General features: G+C 41.4%; 1 protein-coding gene across 1 annotated transcript in view; it reads right to left on the reverse strand.

Moving 5' to 3' along the window:
- Positions 1-956: 956 nt before the first annotated feature.
- lsr (lipolysis stimulated lipoprotein receptor) overlaps positions 957-17,246 on the reverse strand; it is a 24,260-nt gene continuing 7,970 nt past the window's right edge. The window contains exons 5-10 of the mRNA XM_008283184.1: positions 14,694-14,894; positions 14,434-14,490; positions 11,095-11,211; positions 7,319-7,616; positions 2,378-2,837; positions 957-1,736 (exon numbers count right to left, since the gene is read on the reverse strand). Of these exons, the coding sequence (XP_008281406.1) occupies positions 1,701-1,736; positions 2,378-2,837; positions 7,319-7,616; positions 11,095-11,211; positions 14,434-14,490; positions 14,694-14,894 (1,169 nt within the window). The 3' untranslated portion in view covers positions 957-1,700. The remainder of the gene's footprint in view (positions 1,737-2,377; positions 2,838-7,318; positions 7,617-11,094; positions 11,212-14,433; positions 14,491-14,693; positions 14,895-17,246) is intronic.

Raw genomic sequence — 17,246 nt, forward strand, 5'->3', positions numbered from 1 at the left:
CTACATTTAGTTTTTTAGTGACACAACTTAAACGTGGTGTAAATGCCTTCTTACCTGTTGGTGACGGCGGTTTGTTCTACGGGTCACAGCAGCAGCAGCGATACAAGTCAACATTTTTACAGTCAGTTTGGAAGACGATCAGTGAAATTTAACTTGTATGAAACTCATTATGTAAAATGTAAAAGACTAGATGTCCTATTTGGCATGTGCAGCCACATGTGAATGTTCAAAAAGAAAATATAAAAGTTAAGAAACACAGTAGGAAAGAGTTCTAAAATATGACGTTAACGTCTGCGATAAAGTCTAAACTTCAGATTGTGCTGAAACTGTCAGAGAGGAAGTGAGTAAACTCTGGATGAAGCTGTAGTTTATGTTGCTAGAATACAGCGGTTCCACACAAAACATGGTCTAGATCAGGGGTGTCCAATGCTGGTCCTCGAGGGCCACAATCCTGCATGTTCTAGATGTTTCCTTCTTCCAACACACCTGATTCACATGACCAGGATCGTTATCAGGCTTCTGCAGAGCTTGATGATGAGCTGATCATTTGAATCAGGTGTGTTGGAAGAGGGAAACATCTAAAACATGCAGGACTGTGGCCCTCGAGGACCAGGATTGGACACCCCTGGTCTACATGCAACATCATCTTCCCGTTTTATTCATCACAGACGTTTTATGATGGATCGGGCTACTTGGTACCTTTGCTTTCCGTCCATCCTACGAGCGCCAAATCTGAAGGCAAACTAGAAACTGCTGCAACATTTTTTTTTAAATATAAACTTTCCTCGTGTCCAATTGATCAGCACACAAAGCTGTTTTTAACATTTCTAAATGCAACAGGAGTGAACAAATGCTGGATACAGAACAGGATTCACCACTCCTACACTCTGCTGTCATCAAACCAGAGACTAACAAGATGGTGTCATCTAGTGGTGAAAGACTTCAAGTTACATAAATGGCCTGGCAATGGAGACCTTTATTGTAAAATTAGATTTCAGAACATGATAATGAACATTTGCATTTTCAAAAGCGTATTACTGGTCGGCTGTACAACATACGGTAGTTTAAAAACTGACAATCTGAGTTTTAAAAAAAAAAAGGAAATGAAACCCAAGTAGTCCAAGACAAATTCTATTTGAGTACCTTGTTCAGCAGGTTTCTAAATACAGTGAGCACGCTAACACGACTAAAAGCAAAAGGTAAAAGGAATTTCTTTAAATGTCAATAGTCTCTTATAAAAACAATTACTTTTTTTCAAAAATACAAAAAAAAACAAACAGTCAAAAGACCCCTAAAAATCTATCAAAGTCACTGTAGTCAGTTAAATGAAACAACAGTTGAACACATTAAAGCCAACTGTCACCTGGTCGAGATGCAAACACCTTCACAGAGAATCATCAACTTGACATCTGCAGGTAAAAGTCTGTACACGCTAAGGCACTTGTGGCAGCCACAATGGTTTACATACATGAACAGGCGCGTGACATTTCATCCGTGCACCTCTTCCCTGTTAGAAAAGTATACAATCACATTCAGCATCAATTTCTGACGAGTTCAACATTAACTATGAAACGGATCGAATCAGCACAGCCAATCAGCAGTGTGACTAATATTTACAGTCTGAAAAACACGAGTGGTGTTTCTAAAATAGATCAAAGCTGCATCATTATTGAACTTAGTAGCTCACGGCGCCGCTGGTTTTACACGACCAGGCTCTCCCGACTCACTGCTCCATTCTGCAACACAAGAAAAGTCCTGTTTAGTCAACCAGCAGATAAAAATCAACCTAAATCCTCATTTAATAACATTTTAGACGAATGTCAGGTCAAGACAATCCACTTGAATTCAAAACATAAAGCTTTAAAATACAAAAAATTTCAATATTAAAAAAAGGCCTTTTTAGTTTTACTAAAAAGCTAAAATAATAATAATAAAATAAAAATGATATTTTAAGTGCTATACATTTGTATTAATTGTTTCTAAAACTACACAAGAAGTACTTTTTTTTTGGGGTGATCTTCGGCCACATATTCATACAGTGTCATGGTTGAATATTAACAGGTCTTCAGCTAAACTACACTGCTAATGATAAGAAAACACGTCAGTCTGTGTGTTCTTGTCTGATTTAGGGTGGCGCTCTATGGCACAACGGAGAAACCTTGTGAGGTTCAGCTCACTCGTGAGTTTGATCTTATTATAAGACTTTGTGAAAATAAGAAAAATGTAGACTATCTTAACATTTAAGTGGCTGTCTTAGGGTCTGTCCCATCAACCTTGATTTTTCCTGAAAAAGTCCTTGACAGAGTTGAACCTCCTACTTAATGTCATTGTGAAACATCCCTCTGATGAATGTGCAGATAGTTCATCTGTGACTCGCCTTGCGGAGGTTGCTTTTCTTTGAAGATGACACACTTTCATCTTCACTGTACGGCGGTGGTGGTGGAGGCGGGTAGTCGTCGCGGCGACCAGGGTATCCGGAGGGTGGGCTCACAGGAAGAGGCGGTGGCCCACGTGGCGCCCTTGACCGCTCAGAGCGGTCGCTCTCGCTGTCCAGTCGCTCCCGGCTGCGAGCCCTCTGCTGCTCGCCCATCTTCTTCCTCTCCATGGCTTCTCGCAGGAAACTGTCATCGTAATCGTCTCGGCCACCCCTGGCACCACCGCCGCCGTGCCGCCGATCCCTCTCCAGCTCCATTAGATCATCACGACTGCGACTGCGGCGTCCCGCGAGGCCACCTTCGCCTCCTCTCCGACGATCAGGGGAGTAGTCGCGACGTCTGCGGTCGTCATAGTTGCGATCGTAGCCGCTACGAGCGCTGCTGCTCCACTCGTCTTCCGAGCTAAACAGACACAAAGCAGTACTATTAGAGCAACAGAAACACTCCGGGGACAGATACTCCATCATTAGATGAGCCAACGAGGAGTTCACAACAACCTAAAGTTGAGTTTAGACCTCGTTGCTGCATCCTCAGCAGCCCACCAGATGGAGACAGAAAACTCACTGTATTTAAAATGCATGCTGCTCACATTGAAAGGGAGGCTGAGGGCCGCAATATTCATCCATCCATCATCTATACACCACTTAATCCTCACTAGGGTCTCGGGGGGCTGGAGTCTATCCCAGCTGACTCAGGGTGAAGGCAGGAGACATCACAGGGCTACACTTAGAGACAGACAACCACTCACATTCACACCTACGGACAATTTAGAATCACCAATTAACCTCAACATGGTTTTGGACTGTGTGGGAGGAAGCTGGAGAACCCAGAGAGAACCCACGCTGCACGGGGAGAACATGGAGACTCCACGCAGAAAGGACGCGAACCGGCGACCTTCTTGCTGCGAGGCAACAGTTCTAACCACCGATCCACCTTGCAGCCCCTCAATATTTACCATATTTTAACGTTTCTAATCCAGCCGTTCAACCAGTGACACTCACCAGATGATCACTGGCAGTCGTGTAAAATATCTTGGAACGGATATCGAAAGCATGATTGTAATCTGACAAACCCCACTGAAGTGTAAACTCAGAAGGTCCCAGAGAGGGTAATAATCCTTTTGATGCATGTATCATCTGGAAATATTACATAGTAAGTTTTGTCAGCTGGTCTGACTAATAAAACAGCTGCTCCAAGTAGTGGGACATTGGGGCATCGTGAAAAACAAAAAACTAAACCGAACAAACAAACAAAACCAAAGGAGAACAAACTGTCTCCTGAATGAAAAAATGATTCTCTGAGGATGATTTACGTATGTGAAGTCAGGAAAAAGTTGGGAATAAAATGAATCATGAAAAGAAGGTTCAGCTTTAGGGTCTTTTCATCTCAAATCGGACAACTTTTTAAACAATTTCTTGTCCTCAGCTTGAATTTGCCTGAAATCTTTATGGCATAAAAAAAGGATATTTATAAAAATGTTTGTGGGTTTTCTTTAGATTGATTTATCAAATACTTTCTCAAGATTTGTTTCCTTTCAAATTGCCTGTCGACTGACTTTCAGCTTTTTTTGCACTTCGACACGTGAGGTTTGCACAACAATGCTTTGACAACTGCTAACGGTCATTCCGGCTCATTAATGCACAGCTCATGTAGGTCTCTCTTTTGCAAAGTAATTTTGACTCGCTAGCCTTATCTGGTGAGCAATCAGAAGGCCACATATCAGGTATGAAACCATGAAGGGCGTTTCCAAAAAAAAAAAAAAGACGAAGAAAAGAAAAGCTTGTGGGTTTTTTTTGGGGTGAAGTAAGTGGGTGTTCTGATTGCACTTCTACTCATTTCTGAGAAAGGCTCATTTTTTTTTCTACACAGCTTAATACAGCAGATTTAACCACATCAACTACAGTATGCAGTAAGACTTGGGGGGTGTAACGCTCCACCTGGCTCGCGCCTTCAACTCAAAGATCACCCGGTTTTGTGGTTTCTGCAGCGGTTGAATTGAGACTCTATGAATCTGCTGAACTGACATATGCCTTTTCAAACTGTTGTATGGAAGAATAGCTCTAAAGTATTTAAAGTTACAGTATGAAAAAAAAAAAAAAGCAAAACCAGGCTTCTGTTTGGCTCCTTCTTCTCTTGTTTTGTCTTTCCTGAATCTGAAAACTGAAGCCAAAGTTAAAATGCCTTGATCTTCTCCATACACTGACACTAAGCATTGTGCTTTTTTGGCATTTTTTAACAATCAAATTGGTAAAATACAACATGCACACAATAAAAAGGCCCAACAGTGATTGATGTAATTGTTGTGAAACTTCAATGAGTCATGTAGCTTCATACAAAATGACAGAAACTAAACGGTTTGATGCTATTATTATGGAGGAGTTCGGTCCCAGCAGAGACTGCATTTCCTGAGGAAGCAAAAACCAGCCTCTCTTCCTACCAGCATCCTCAGGACTTCCTACAGAGGTGTGGTGGAGAGTGACATCCTGCATCTCAACAGCTGCAGTGTGTCAGACAGAAAAGCCCTGCAGAGGATAGTTAGAGGCGCTGAGAGGGTCATCGGAGTTTCCCTCACCGCTGCCCAAGAACTTCTCCAGAGCCGCTGCAGGAGCAGGACTCCTCACAGCCTCTCCATGAACTGTTTGAACTGCTGCCATCAGGCAAGTGTTTCCACTAAAGGAAGAACCTCCAGAGTGATCAACAGCTTCATGACACAAGCTGCCAGAATGCTGAACTGCTGATCTGGATATGACTTGTTTATTTAAATTGCTTTAAGTGATTGGATCCGGAAGAAACGCTCTCTCTCATCTCGCCTGTACTACTGTGTGTGTACAGCTACATGACAATAAACTTGATTTGATTTGAAGATCCATGTTTCACTACAAACAAAGCAAGTTAAGTTCCTTTACACCTGCTCCGCTTCATATTGACGCTAAACTACAGCTACGCGACGTCGCCTCTCGTAATGTAAATGTTGGGAACGAGTGACGTCGTTGTTTTATCTCACTCAGATAAGTGGAACAAAATTAGAAATCAAATGAAAGGAAATAAAAATCTGAGCTTCTTACTGTGGTGTCATTATTACACTGGTGCAGCTTTTATGTCGCCTACCAAACAAAGAAACAAGAAAAAAAAAAAACCACACACACACACTCGCAACAGTGGAAAACCCCAAACCTATTGCGCAAACTCAACTTAAAGAAACAGTCGTCTACGTGAGAAAAGAGGACACCGAGCTGAAATGAAGGTACCAAGACACTTGATATATTACTGTGAAGTAAATACACACAACATACAACATGTGGTAGTAAAAAATACATAAATAAAGCAGATATTTTATACACACTACAGCAACAGGAAGTAACAAATTTCAATCGATGCATAAACTCTGCAGTGAGACACACCTGTTACTATGACAACGATTTGTGACGCTATGACAACAATGGTTGCGAAATCCCTCCATATGTTGATCAAGAAGTCTGTCTGTGCTTTCTGGATGTACTGGGCCTCTACTGAAGGCCCAGCAGTGATCGCTGCGTGTCTGAATCACAGACATGCAACTACAACAAGAGTCCAAAAAGGAATTAAAAAAAAATAAATTTGCTCCTTTAATTCAGCCTAATTTGTCTGTACAATATTATTTAATGTACTAAATAAAAAATGCACCAAATGGAATGCTGATGGTAAAAAAGGGAGTTTACTGAGGGAACCTACAGCTTCTGAAACTATTTCTGCTCACACACTTGGATGTGCCTGACAGTTTAATAGCATAAAAATATAACTATTTATTAAGATTATTTATTTTAAATATTTAAGTACTTTATGAGAATTATTCTTATTCTTTTTTTTTTTAATGTCTGTCGACTCACTCCCGGCATGTTTCCTTTTTTTTGTTTTTGCATATTGAAATTTGAGGCTATGTTTACGCAACAATCTTTCAGGAACCGTTCAAGACATTTTCACTGTTTTGCTCATCATGCCATTGATTCAGAAAAAGGAAACAATTTAAATGAAGAGGTGTGCTAGTGATATTTCTGAATCATATGTAGCTGCATGTCACAGTCATACAAAACAAGACATGGAACACTTTTAAATATCACATGTTTGGTCACAAAAATGAAGCATTTAATCTAAATACCTGGTTGAGCAGATATGACACGTTCTACCCCAAAACTAAAAATCTAATCGAAGTAGAACAGAGTTCTTGAGTTTCAAAATGTCTTTCCAAAGTTCTATCCATCCATTATCTATACACCGCTTAATCCTCACTAGAGTCATGGGGGGCTGGAGTCTATCCCAGCTGACTCAGGGTGAAGGCAGGGGACACGCTGGACAGGTCACCAGTCTATCACAGGGCCACACTTAGAGACAGACAACCAAGCACACTCACATTCACACCTACAGACAATTTAAAATCACCAATTAACCTCAACATGTTTCTGGACTTGTGGGAGGAAGCCGGAGAACCCGGATGGGAGAACATGCAGACTCCAAACAGAAGGATCCCGGGTGTCCTCACTGGGATGCGAACCAGCGACCTTCTTGCTGCGAGGCAACAATGCTAACCACTGCTCCACCTTGCAGCCCCTCTCCAAATATAACTAAAATATTTTCATTGACTTAACATGAGCATATCTGTAATGTTTGGACTCCACTTTGTAGGCACAAGCCTTCGTTTGGAGGGGATTTATCATGTAGTGTTGGGTATGCTCTTTGGACATTATACCCGCACTAGGATGAGCATAACATGACCAAATCCATACATCTATTATGTAGTGGAATTTTAAATACCCATAGCTAGTGATAAAAAGAAAAATCAGAGATGGTCAAGTAGTAGACCCCTGATGATTTGAGAAGGAACAAACCCTCAGGGAATCGAGACTCACCCTCTCCTGCCTCTCGGCTCATCCGGGCGTCGGTGTGGTGGGTAGTCGTCTCGGGGGTATCGCCGTCCGATGTCGTCGAGGTTGTCCATGGAGCGGGCGCGCACGCGATCCCCCATGTAGCCTCCACCGCGGCGTGGGTAGTCGTCCCGCCGGTGGCCTTGTTGGGAAACACTGCTGATGGTGCTCATGGCTTCATCCCGGTCATAGACTGTGGCCAGAGGTGGGGGCTGGGAACGTCCTCCGCGGCCTCGAGGCTCAAAGCCATCGTGCAGGGAACTGACTTCAGTCATGTTGTCCACTGAAAGAGGAAAACCAGAGCAGATGAGACACTAAGCAAAACAGAGGGAATTAAGATGGTGTTTAGTTGTAGAACAGGCAAAGCAAGCAGCTAATTAAAGCCTGTGCAGCCATCAAGATAAGATAAACTGCACTGATCGATCCCTCACAGGAGAAATTTACATGTTAAGTAGTTACATACAGATGAGGCACGGAAGGAGCAGGAAAAGAATTACAAAGGTACAATCAGGCTTACAATAAAGATATAATAAAGACAATGTACACCTGCCACATGTACAGATAAGGCATGATTGATAAAGTACTGAAGGACACACACGGTGTATAGAATTGTAGTTTTATACAAAATAGCAGTGCTGGCAGTTCTGTTATTCTGTTAAGAGAAGAAAAAACAGTGTTAGCATGATGTTAATGCACATCAAGAGTTGTAAGACAACAGTGTTACGTTGTGATGTTGATCTGGAAGAAATAAAAGATGCAAGACGAAAGAAATAATCCTTTCCCACTTATAGGGAGACAACAGGGTGTACGAAGAGCTGTACGGAGAAAAACAGTGTTAAGAGATGGTGCACTGGAAGAGCTAGAAGTGATGCAGTTGCATTGGAAGAGCTACAGGATGAGAAAACAGCGTTAGAAAGTGCCAGCATATTAAAGTAATAAGCGAAGAAGATAAAAATGTAGGTACAAATACTTTGAAAGGAGAAATGTTAAAAAAAAAAATAAAAAAATGCTCCTTTTATGTTTTAAACTGTTCACCACAGTAGAAAAGTGACACAGCTACTATAGGTGGAAAATAACAAAGCGGACTTAAAGAAAAAAAACACTTTAAAACACTTTGGCGCTCTCTAATAAAAGGCAGAGTTTGTGTTAACAGCGTCCAGATGAGAACTGAAATAATCGATGCACGTCACCGACAAAGATACGAAGCAAACTGACACAAACACACACACACACACACACACACACACACAATCCCCACTTCGTCTGGAGGTGCTACATAAAGCAGTGTAAAAAATGTTCCCGGAAGAGCTGTAAAGAGAAGAAACAGCATTACACGATAAAGAGTGTCATGCTTGAAGGGCTGTGAAGCGAGAAAAAAAAGAAAAAGAGCCTCACGTCTTTTGTGGAGCGGTAGGAGTGCCAAATTACAAAAAATAGATCAATGGAGGAAGGATGGAATAAAGGTGGAAATAAAAAGAAGAATAAATTAAGTAAATTAAGTATCTGCAGTCTTCCTCGTGATGTGTGTCATACTTTATACAGTTAACGATATATTCACTTTTTATGAGAAAATCATGGCCTTGCAAATTATGCATCCTCTCATTTCTGGAACTCTGATCGGAACTGAACTGTCCACCTGTCATGTGCAAAAAGTTTCAGCCAGTCAGAGTAAAACCGAAGTGTTGACAAGAATCGAAAGTCGCTCCACCTCCACCTCCACCTCCACCTCACAGTAAATGTGACATCATTTATAGGTTTTCCCCCTGAAATCCACTCCATGTTTCTAATGGCACTGATTAAAACATCTCTAACATCTAACAAAAAGAATAAATACACCATTTGTAAACAGTCAATAACATGATTCCAGCTCAGCCTTAAAGTGACATTTAAATCCTTTCCTGATCATTGATTCAATCCCTAAAAACTCTACCATTGTTAGATATTTAGATGTTGTCTTTGCCATTGAAAACAATCTCTTCCTGCCTTAAAGTGGCTGAGATGCAACTCTACACCTTTTCTTTCTCTGGAATGTGTGAATCTAAGTAGTGCATGCTTCTCTTTCCAATCATCCATCCTAACACAAGGTAGCTTGAGCTCACGAGCTCAGCCACCACTCAAACACAGTAAAACCGCTCTAAACAAATTCAAGCTGCAGTTGTGAGTAATTCAGCCATACACGTTCGAGCCAGAAATCGATTCTGAGTCAAGCCCAATCCCGCAAGTTGACAGGCCTGGTTTCTTACGTTTGTTATGTATGAAACCTTGGCGTTGTGTTATGACTTTGTCTTCGGTACACTGCGGTTTGAAGGTGCAAATGGCATTGACCGTTTATTTTGCTCATGGGGATCTTCAAATAAAACGCTGTCGACTCTGACGCCGTTAACAGCCCAGCGAGCCGGGACCATGTGTAAAACTTCACGGGGAGATTTTTCTGCTGCCAGCTCGTGCTGAAGTTTCTTCAGTGTCACCAGTTAACCGATGCAGCACATGTCCTCTCAGTCAAAAGAAATCTGAAAACACACTTTAAAGCCTGTGCTCTGTTCATTCATTTACTATCTGCTGCACTGTCTGTTCGTCTAACAGCCTTTTGTTTAAAAAAAAAAATGGAACACTGAGGAAATACTCAAGACAATTCAATATTAATGCGACTTTCAGCTGACTTACACTCTCATCACATGACATCCTGCTATTATTTCACAAAATGTTGTGAACCTGAGTAATGATTTGAAGGATTTTGTCTACATCAGATCATAACAACAGAGAATAGCTCAAGACATACGACTAATCCACTTTATTTAAATTTGATCACAGGTGATGCTGCATGCTGTCATTTATAAAAATATTACGACGACTGCAAAACTGATTTCAAATGTGATCACTCATCTCTAGTCAGGATAACATGGGACGCTCTGCTGACAAAGCAATGCTATAAAAAAAAAAAAGGATACTTGGTGTTTGGGTTTAAATCTAATATACTATTGATCCGTGCCAGTATAACCCCTGTGACAGGGCTGCTGGTCCAGCTCTCCGTTTCTGGGGTTAGGTTCTACCCTTGGATTCTGTAGACCTGCTTAACCCTTTCAACACTATAGGCCACTATGCCGGTCTGCGGTTTTCAACCCGTCCACCCTGCAGACCACTTTACCGGTCTGCCGCTTTGATCCCGTCCACCGGGCGCCGGTATATGGCGACTTTGGGGAATCGGGTTTTCTTGTCATTTTTTTTTTCTTTTTTTGACAATTTTTTTAATACTGTAAAACACTTTGCGTTGCTCCATGTATGAAAAGTGCTATATAAATAAAGTTTAATTTGATATTCCTAGTAGTTAAAGCCAAAGTTACTCAGTGTTGAAAGGGTTAAGCTGGTGTCGAGGAAACTCACCTAGCTTCTAACGGCCTTAATCCAGACGCCTACCTCGCTTCTTCTTATAGTTGACTCAACTAACTAGCCTCAGCAGTCAAATCACTCCAGCAGACACGCCTGTTCGTGGCAGCTTTCCTCTTAAATGGATCGAGCACTTGGTAATTGCTCGGTTCTCTCTTCCTTTAACTCATCTCCCCTTCATAACACAGAACTGCACATAATTCTGCAAAATCTTACTCAACTGCACAACATGTTGGAGGAAATGTAAACCACAGACAGAACAGCACCTGACTTCTCAGCTGTTTCACCAGAAGTTGATTTATCGCTACCCACAGCAGTCTGCGGCGGAGTTAACACAGAACTGCAATCAGAAGAGCAGGAAGTGATAAGAGACTCACGGCGGTTGTAGTTGGCAGCTCTGGATGGGTCCAATTTGGCCAGTTCCTTCTCCATATAGTAAATGGCACGGGTGGCGTTGCCATCAGGGTCGACCTGGATGCGATAGCCACTGCGAGCTGGACGGAAGGGAAGAGAAAGCGCACTGAATCACTGGGCTGCATGAGAGAACATTTTTCCTCTTTAAGTCTTGTTTATATTAACGTTTCAAGGCAGATTCACCAAACCCTCTCATCCCTGTGAACTCCAGCAGTGGGTGTAAAAGGGCATGTTCCATTTATGTTTGTTGTCAGCAGGTAATTTGATGTGGATTATTATTATTATTGTCTGGACACATGGTGCATATGTAGAGGGCACAGGTGACAGGAAGAGGAGGTAGTGAGAGAGCCAACAGTTTTCACCAGATCAGCATCAAGCCTGCACGGACACCAAACTCACAGTAGGAAAAAAACGCTATATTTTCATGTGTATCATCGAATAAACATCCACTAACGGCAAGCACACGGACCGGAGATTCTGTTTTTTTGATCTGCGGCGGTTCACTCTGCTCCACCTGTGCAGCAACGGCAATTACAGGACGTGGAAAAATTGCCATTACACCGACATTCTCAAAGCAGGAGTTGGATTTTCAACCTTTCGACGCACCTGTTGCTCTGTTGGAAGAAATATCCTAATCCAAGCTTACAATGAGACCAGACCATATCCCCTCGATCTCAATCAGCTGACTCGACCTCTGAATTCACAAATCCGCCTTCTCTAAGCTGTGAATCATAAGTGAATCACTGATACTGGACTAGTTTAACTGGACTTTTACATTTTGGCTTGACTTCATTAGCGATATATGTGTCATAATCCTTCATTTGGCATTTCTAACAAATAGTTTTTTCCCACCTATGGCTCCTATTTCACCCCCAGCTGTCAGAGGAGAGGATTCAAAATGTCCTTGCCTAATAAATTTTAGTGGAGGGTCATCTTCTTAAAAATCTTGTTTAGGAGCTGTTGAGAAACATTTTACAGCATGTACTGGGCTATACACATAAACTCCACTCTGATGTGCTCTTATTTACATATACTACACGACATTCAAGAATTCTAAAACATTTGCACCAGATTCTTTGAAACTAACTAAATAAATAAACTTAAAAAAAAATCTTTGCCACAACCGGGGAGCCATTAGTGACTCAACTGCAAAGCAACAGTCAAGCAAAAATTTTAGGGACTTTTCGGTATACAGAAGGCAAGAATGAGAGCATACTTAAAATCCAAGTAAAACAAACATAGTGTGTCGTGTTTTTTTTTTTTTTAAATGATTTGTGGCCTTGTAGCTTTTTTACACAAAAGGATATTTTCGGTTTCTTTCTAGCCGTGCTTATGTTGTTTCCCCAGAGGGGGAAAATTAGCTCATCAGTCAAAAAATGTGACACGAACCAAACATGCCCTTAGATTACTCACGGTCATGAGAGTTCACTGCACAAAATCAGTGAAGTAAATCTTGCTTCGGCCTGATGAATGCCACACGTTTATAAGCCGAAATGACTTTTGATCATTCGCATAATCAACAAAGACAAAGTTCAATTGACAAGAATGTCGTCAGTGAGTAAAAAGAAGAACTTGTGTTGAGGATCTGAAACAAAGAGGAAATGATAATAAGCAGTCGGAAGCTGTTTAATCTCTAACTTCATGTTTACAAAGTGTTGCATGTGTAATACGAAGGGTGGTCATTAGAGAGTGCTGTGGCTATCAAAGGTGGTGTTACGCTACAAGGGGGAAACAGAGGATGATAATGTTAGAATTAATTATGTTTCGAGCTATTATGCATTCTGAATCTGTGTTTTTTTCACTGATGTGGCAAAGATGTTCATTTTGTCCTCAAAGTACAAGTACGAAACACGTCAAGGTACAGCTAACAACTTCATACCATTGTCCGATTACAAAGAAATTCTTAAGTCTATTTTTTCCACTGAGCCCATGATTCGGTTTTGCTTCTTCTACCGAGCACAATGTGTGACTCTTGTTGTATGTACATGTTGCATGTCTTTCCACTAGGGGGCTCCAGTACTCCTGTAGCACTTGTTGTTGTTGAAGAAGCGTAACCAGGCGGCCACGGTGTAGTTGAACATGGCAGTGGCGAAATAAATTTGTTCTTAACTAAACGAGGAGTCATCTTTTGCACGAACACAACGTACATCCTTGAAGACAACATGGCCGGTTGAGAACTGGTTCACATACTGGGAGACAGCGGAAGTTCCTCTTTTCTATCAGGGATCTCCAACTCCGGTCCTCGTGATTAATGGATCATTAACAGACTTGTGTAGAATTTGACAACAAGCTGTTGGAGATCCATTAATCTGAGTCAGGTGTGTTGCAGTACTAAAACCTGCAGGACGGTAGCTCACGAGGACCGGAGTTGGAGATCCCTGCTTTTGGACAACACACACACACACACACTTTGTATTCCATCCAAGCAGTTTCTGTTTACATTTCAGTGAACTTGCACATGAACTGTGGTTAGCCTGTTCACATCACAGTAACAGTCCAACCTCTGTCTCCCCTCCCCAGGAAGATATCTGTAACCTGAACCCGTAAAAACTCAGTTCAGCTGGACATGAGATTACTGTCTGTCCCTCTGAATCCAGCGCTGCCTCACTTTACCTAAATAAATTCTACATCTGACAACTGAAGATTTCTCCGGTTTGTTTTGGGGCTTCCAACTAAAGAATCGGGTCTAACGATACTATATTAAATATGTTTCCCTGCCAAACAGGACTAACAAAGTCCTTAAATCTAGCTGGGAATATAATAATAATCATCTAATCACACTCATATGGGCCAGACCATCCTTACATAATACTAGTAGTAAGGTGTTACTTAAATGAATAGTGAAATACAACAAATATGATGAATATGCAGACTGCTATATTTCATGTGTCATATAGATTGTAGGTGAATAGATGAATACTAAACCAAATATTGAAATATAACTAAGTCATACTTTAAAAACACTACAAAAACTTTTAATAAGTCTTTTATAATCTCCCGTCCAAATGTAATTTTCTTTTTTTTTGTGTGTGTGTGAAAGCAGATAAGACTAACAAACGGGTGAGTTAAATCCATTTAGCTTCAGTTCTTTGCAACTACTTTCAAGGTTTTTTTCTAGTTAAAAAGGACGCAGGACACACCACAAATTGCATCTATTCATAGCAGGTGAAGATGTGGAAATTCCTCTAATCAGAGTGCTGCTAAGGCAATAGTCACGAGAATACCCCACCCACATAAATACCAACAAGACAACGATTTGAACTTGTGGTGGCTCTTTTTTTTTTTTCTTTCCATTCACTCACTGTGATCCCCTCCACCTTCTTGGTCATGCAGCAAAGGCACCTGGGAGCCCTGTCCCACTGCAGAGACAAAAACAAACCAAGTTCAAATAAGGACTGAGCAGAACTCAACATTAATCAAACAGAAAGCACGTTACAGTCATCTCAAAGCTTTAAGCACGAATGTTCACAAAAGTTTACACAAATTACAACCAAAATTACTCATCGGTAACTGTCAGAATCAGCACAGAAATACCAAAGTAAGAAAAGAAACGGACACCTACCTGAGCTGGCACCATCGTAGTCACGACTGTAACCGTGAGGAGGCGGGGGTCCGACTCCGTTGGGCAGAGGCAGCAGGGGCATGGCGGGCTGGTTAAGGAGTGGGCCACCGTATGCCGGCTGAGCATACATACTCGGAGCATAGAGTGTGGGAGCGTACTGATTGGCCACCCCTTTCTTCACTGCTTTTCCTGCCTCGTACACTGCGAATTATTGGAACGGAGGTGGGTTAAAGTGGAAAGAAACACTGTGTGGAAATACCTCAAGCTGCAGAGACTGAAGCTAATGCACAGCCACCACTGAAGACCATGAAAGTGTGAGGTGCAAGCTTAAAAGGAATGGCTTCAGATTTTGGCTTTATTTCTTGCCAAAAGCTGATGAGAACATACCACTCTCTGGCCTTTCAATTAAAGACAGGATTGACAGCAGCCTATTACACTACGCAAGGCCAACAAACAGTTCCTGTAAATACTGTTGTTTAACTGTTCTCCTTTTGTAGAGTTGAAACAAACTAAATATGTGTGAATACGAGTGAATTCTTAAACTTGAGAGGCGTTTCTTCAACCTTTTCGGCTGAAGGTTTTCCCCTGGTTCTGAGCTAGGCCAGCCTAAGCTAACATTAATCGGCCACTGACTCTAGTTTCAGATTTACTGTACAGACATGACATGAGCGATCTTCTCCTCTGACTCTCAACAACAAAGCAGGAAAGCGTATTTCTAACATGCCGAACTATTGTTTATGCTGTGCTTCACGCTTTAAAATAATTCTGAACGCCTTCAGTAAAGCAACTTTGCTGCAACAATAAACATCTACCATGATATGTGAATACATTCAAACAATGCTTGAGTACACCACCGCGTGACAAGAATGGCCAAAGCAGAATTTACTCTCAACACAAGATTGGCTGTATGAAGCACATGCATGAAATGAGTGCATCTAAAAAAAAATTGAACACCATGAAAGAAGTTTGATATTTTCCATTAGTCATTTAAGAAAGAATATTTTATACACAGTGGCCTCAAAGCCAAATATTTAAAGCTTTTCTTGCTTTCATTTTGAGTAAATTACTATTCAAACAGTAGGAGTACAAACTAACTCTCAGTCTAGCTCAGTACACGAAACCACAACCACGGGGAGGACTGCTGACTTGAAAGTTGTTCGGAAGACAATTTTCAGAACCCTCTGCAGTGATGGGTGTAATAACTTGACTTATCTTGAGCAGCGTACGTGCAGAGCATAGAAGAAGATAACACGTGATGGATGGTGTATGAGTTTTACTGAAGAGTTGAACTGTTCGAACCCACTTCCTTCATCATACTAGAAACAACACACCCTCCACAAGGATGGACGGCGGGTTGTAGAATAAGTTTGCTCAATCGACTCAACTGACCTGAACTCCAAAAAGGGAAATGATGAACACTCAATCCAAAAATACAGAAAAGCTAAAGGTGGTTCTCAAAGCAATCTGGGCTTCAGGAACACGCCAGCAGTGCCACAGGCTAAACGCCTCAGTGACGCAGTAATTTGTGGTAAAGGAGGCCGAACCAAGAGCTGAGAGAAAAAATAACAACCCTGTTCAGAAGTTGGACATTTCTGGATTTTAAATCCTTATTTTGATTGATCTTATGATAATAATTTGAGATTTTAGAGAATTTTTGATTTTCATGAGCCATAATGATTAAAATGGAATCCAAAAAGGCTTGAAATCTGTCAGTGAATATGGAATATCCATCCATTATCTATACACCGCTTAATCCTCACGGGAGTCTATCCCAGCTGACTCAGGGCGAAGGCAGGAAGCACACTCACATTAACACCTACGGACAATTTAGAATCACCAACTAACCTCAACATGTTTTTGGACTGTGTGGGAGGAATCCAGAGAACCCGGAGAGAACCCACGCTGCACAACTATAAACAATAAATATTAACAACAAATGAGCCTTCCAGCATCAAGCCCTCCTCGTATCTCGACCTCCGTCTTGACAATCCGACAGCCTTGCTATCCGACATTAAAGAAGGTTTTACATTTAGTGTCGGATTATCGAGTCACAATTTACTTTCTGTGCTCAAAGTAAAATAGGCATCCAAAATAAAACTAGAATGTTTGGGAAAGCTGTGTTAAAAATCCCTTAACTTCAGACATTTTTGAGTTGAACACTAAAATTTCATTAGAGGGGGGGCTAATAATTTTGGGCTCAACTGTAATTGGAAGAAAGCAATAGCGACAATGAGTTACACAATTCAGACCCTGACTTTGATTGGTTGTTTGAAACGTCATCCAAGCCTCAGTGTGTGAGGGGAACGATTGAGGAGGAGTGAGAAGGTTCCACCAGGTCTCAACGGGCCGTGTATGCATAAGCTGCATGTATGGGCTAATGCATGAAATCTTTAATAACCTTCAGTCCAATGCTTGAGCTTTAGTACTGACAGCAAAGGGACACATAAGGAGCCAATATTTGTGTAATTCTACGTATTGCATTTTTGATTATATAACAATTAAATAACACCCAGGATCTTTCTGTGTGGAGTCTCCATGTTCTCCCCGTGCAGC

The sequence above is a fragment of the Stegastes partitus genome, unplaced genomic scaffold, assembly GCF_000690725.1.
Source record: "Stegastes partitus isolate 25-593 unplaced genomic scaffold, Stegastes_partitus-1.0.2 Scaffold300, whole genome shotgun sequence".
Lineage (NCBI taxonomy): Eukaryota > Metazoa > Chordata > Actinopteri > Pomacentridae > Stegastes > Stegastes partitus.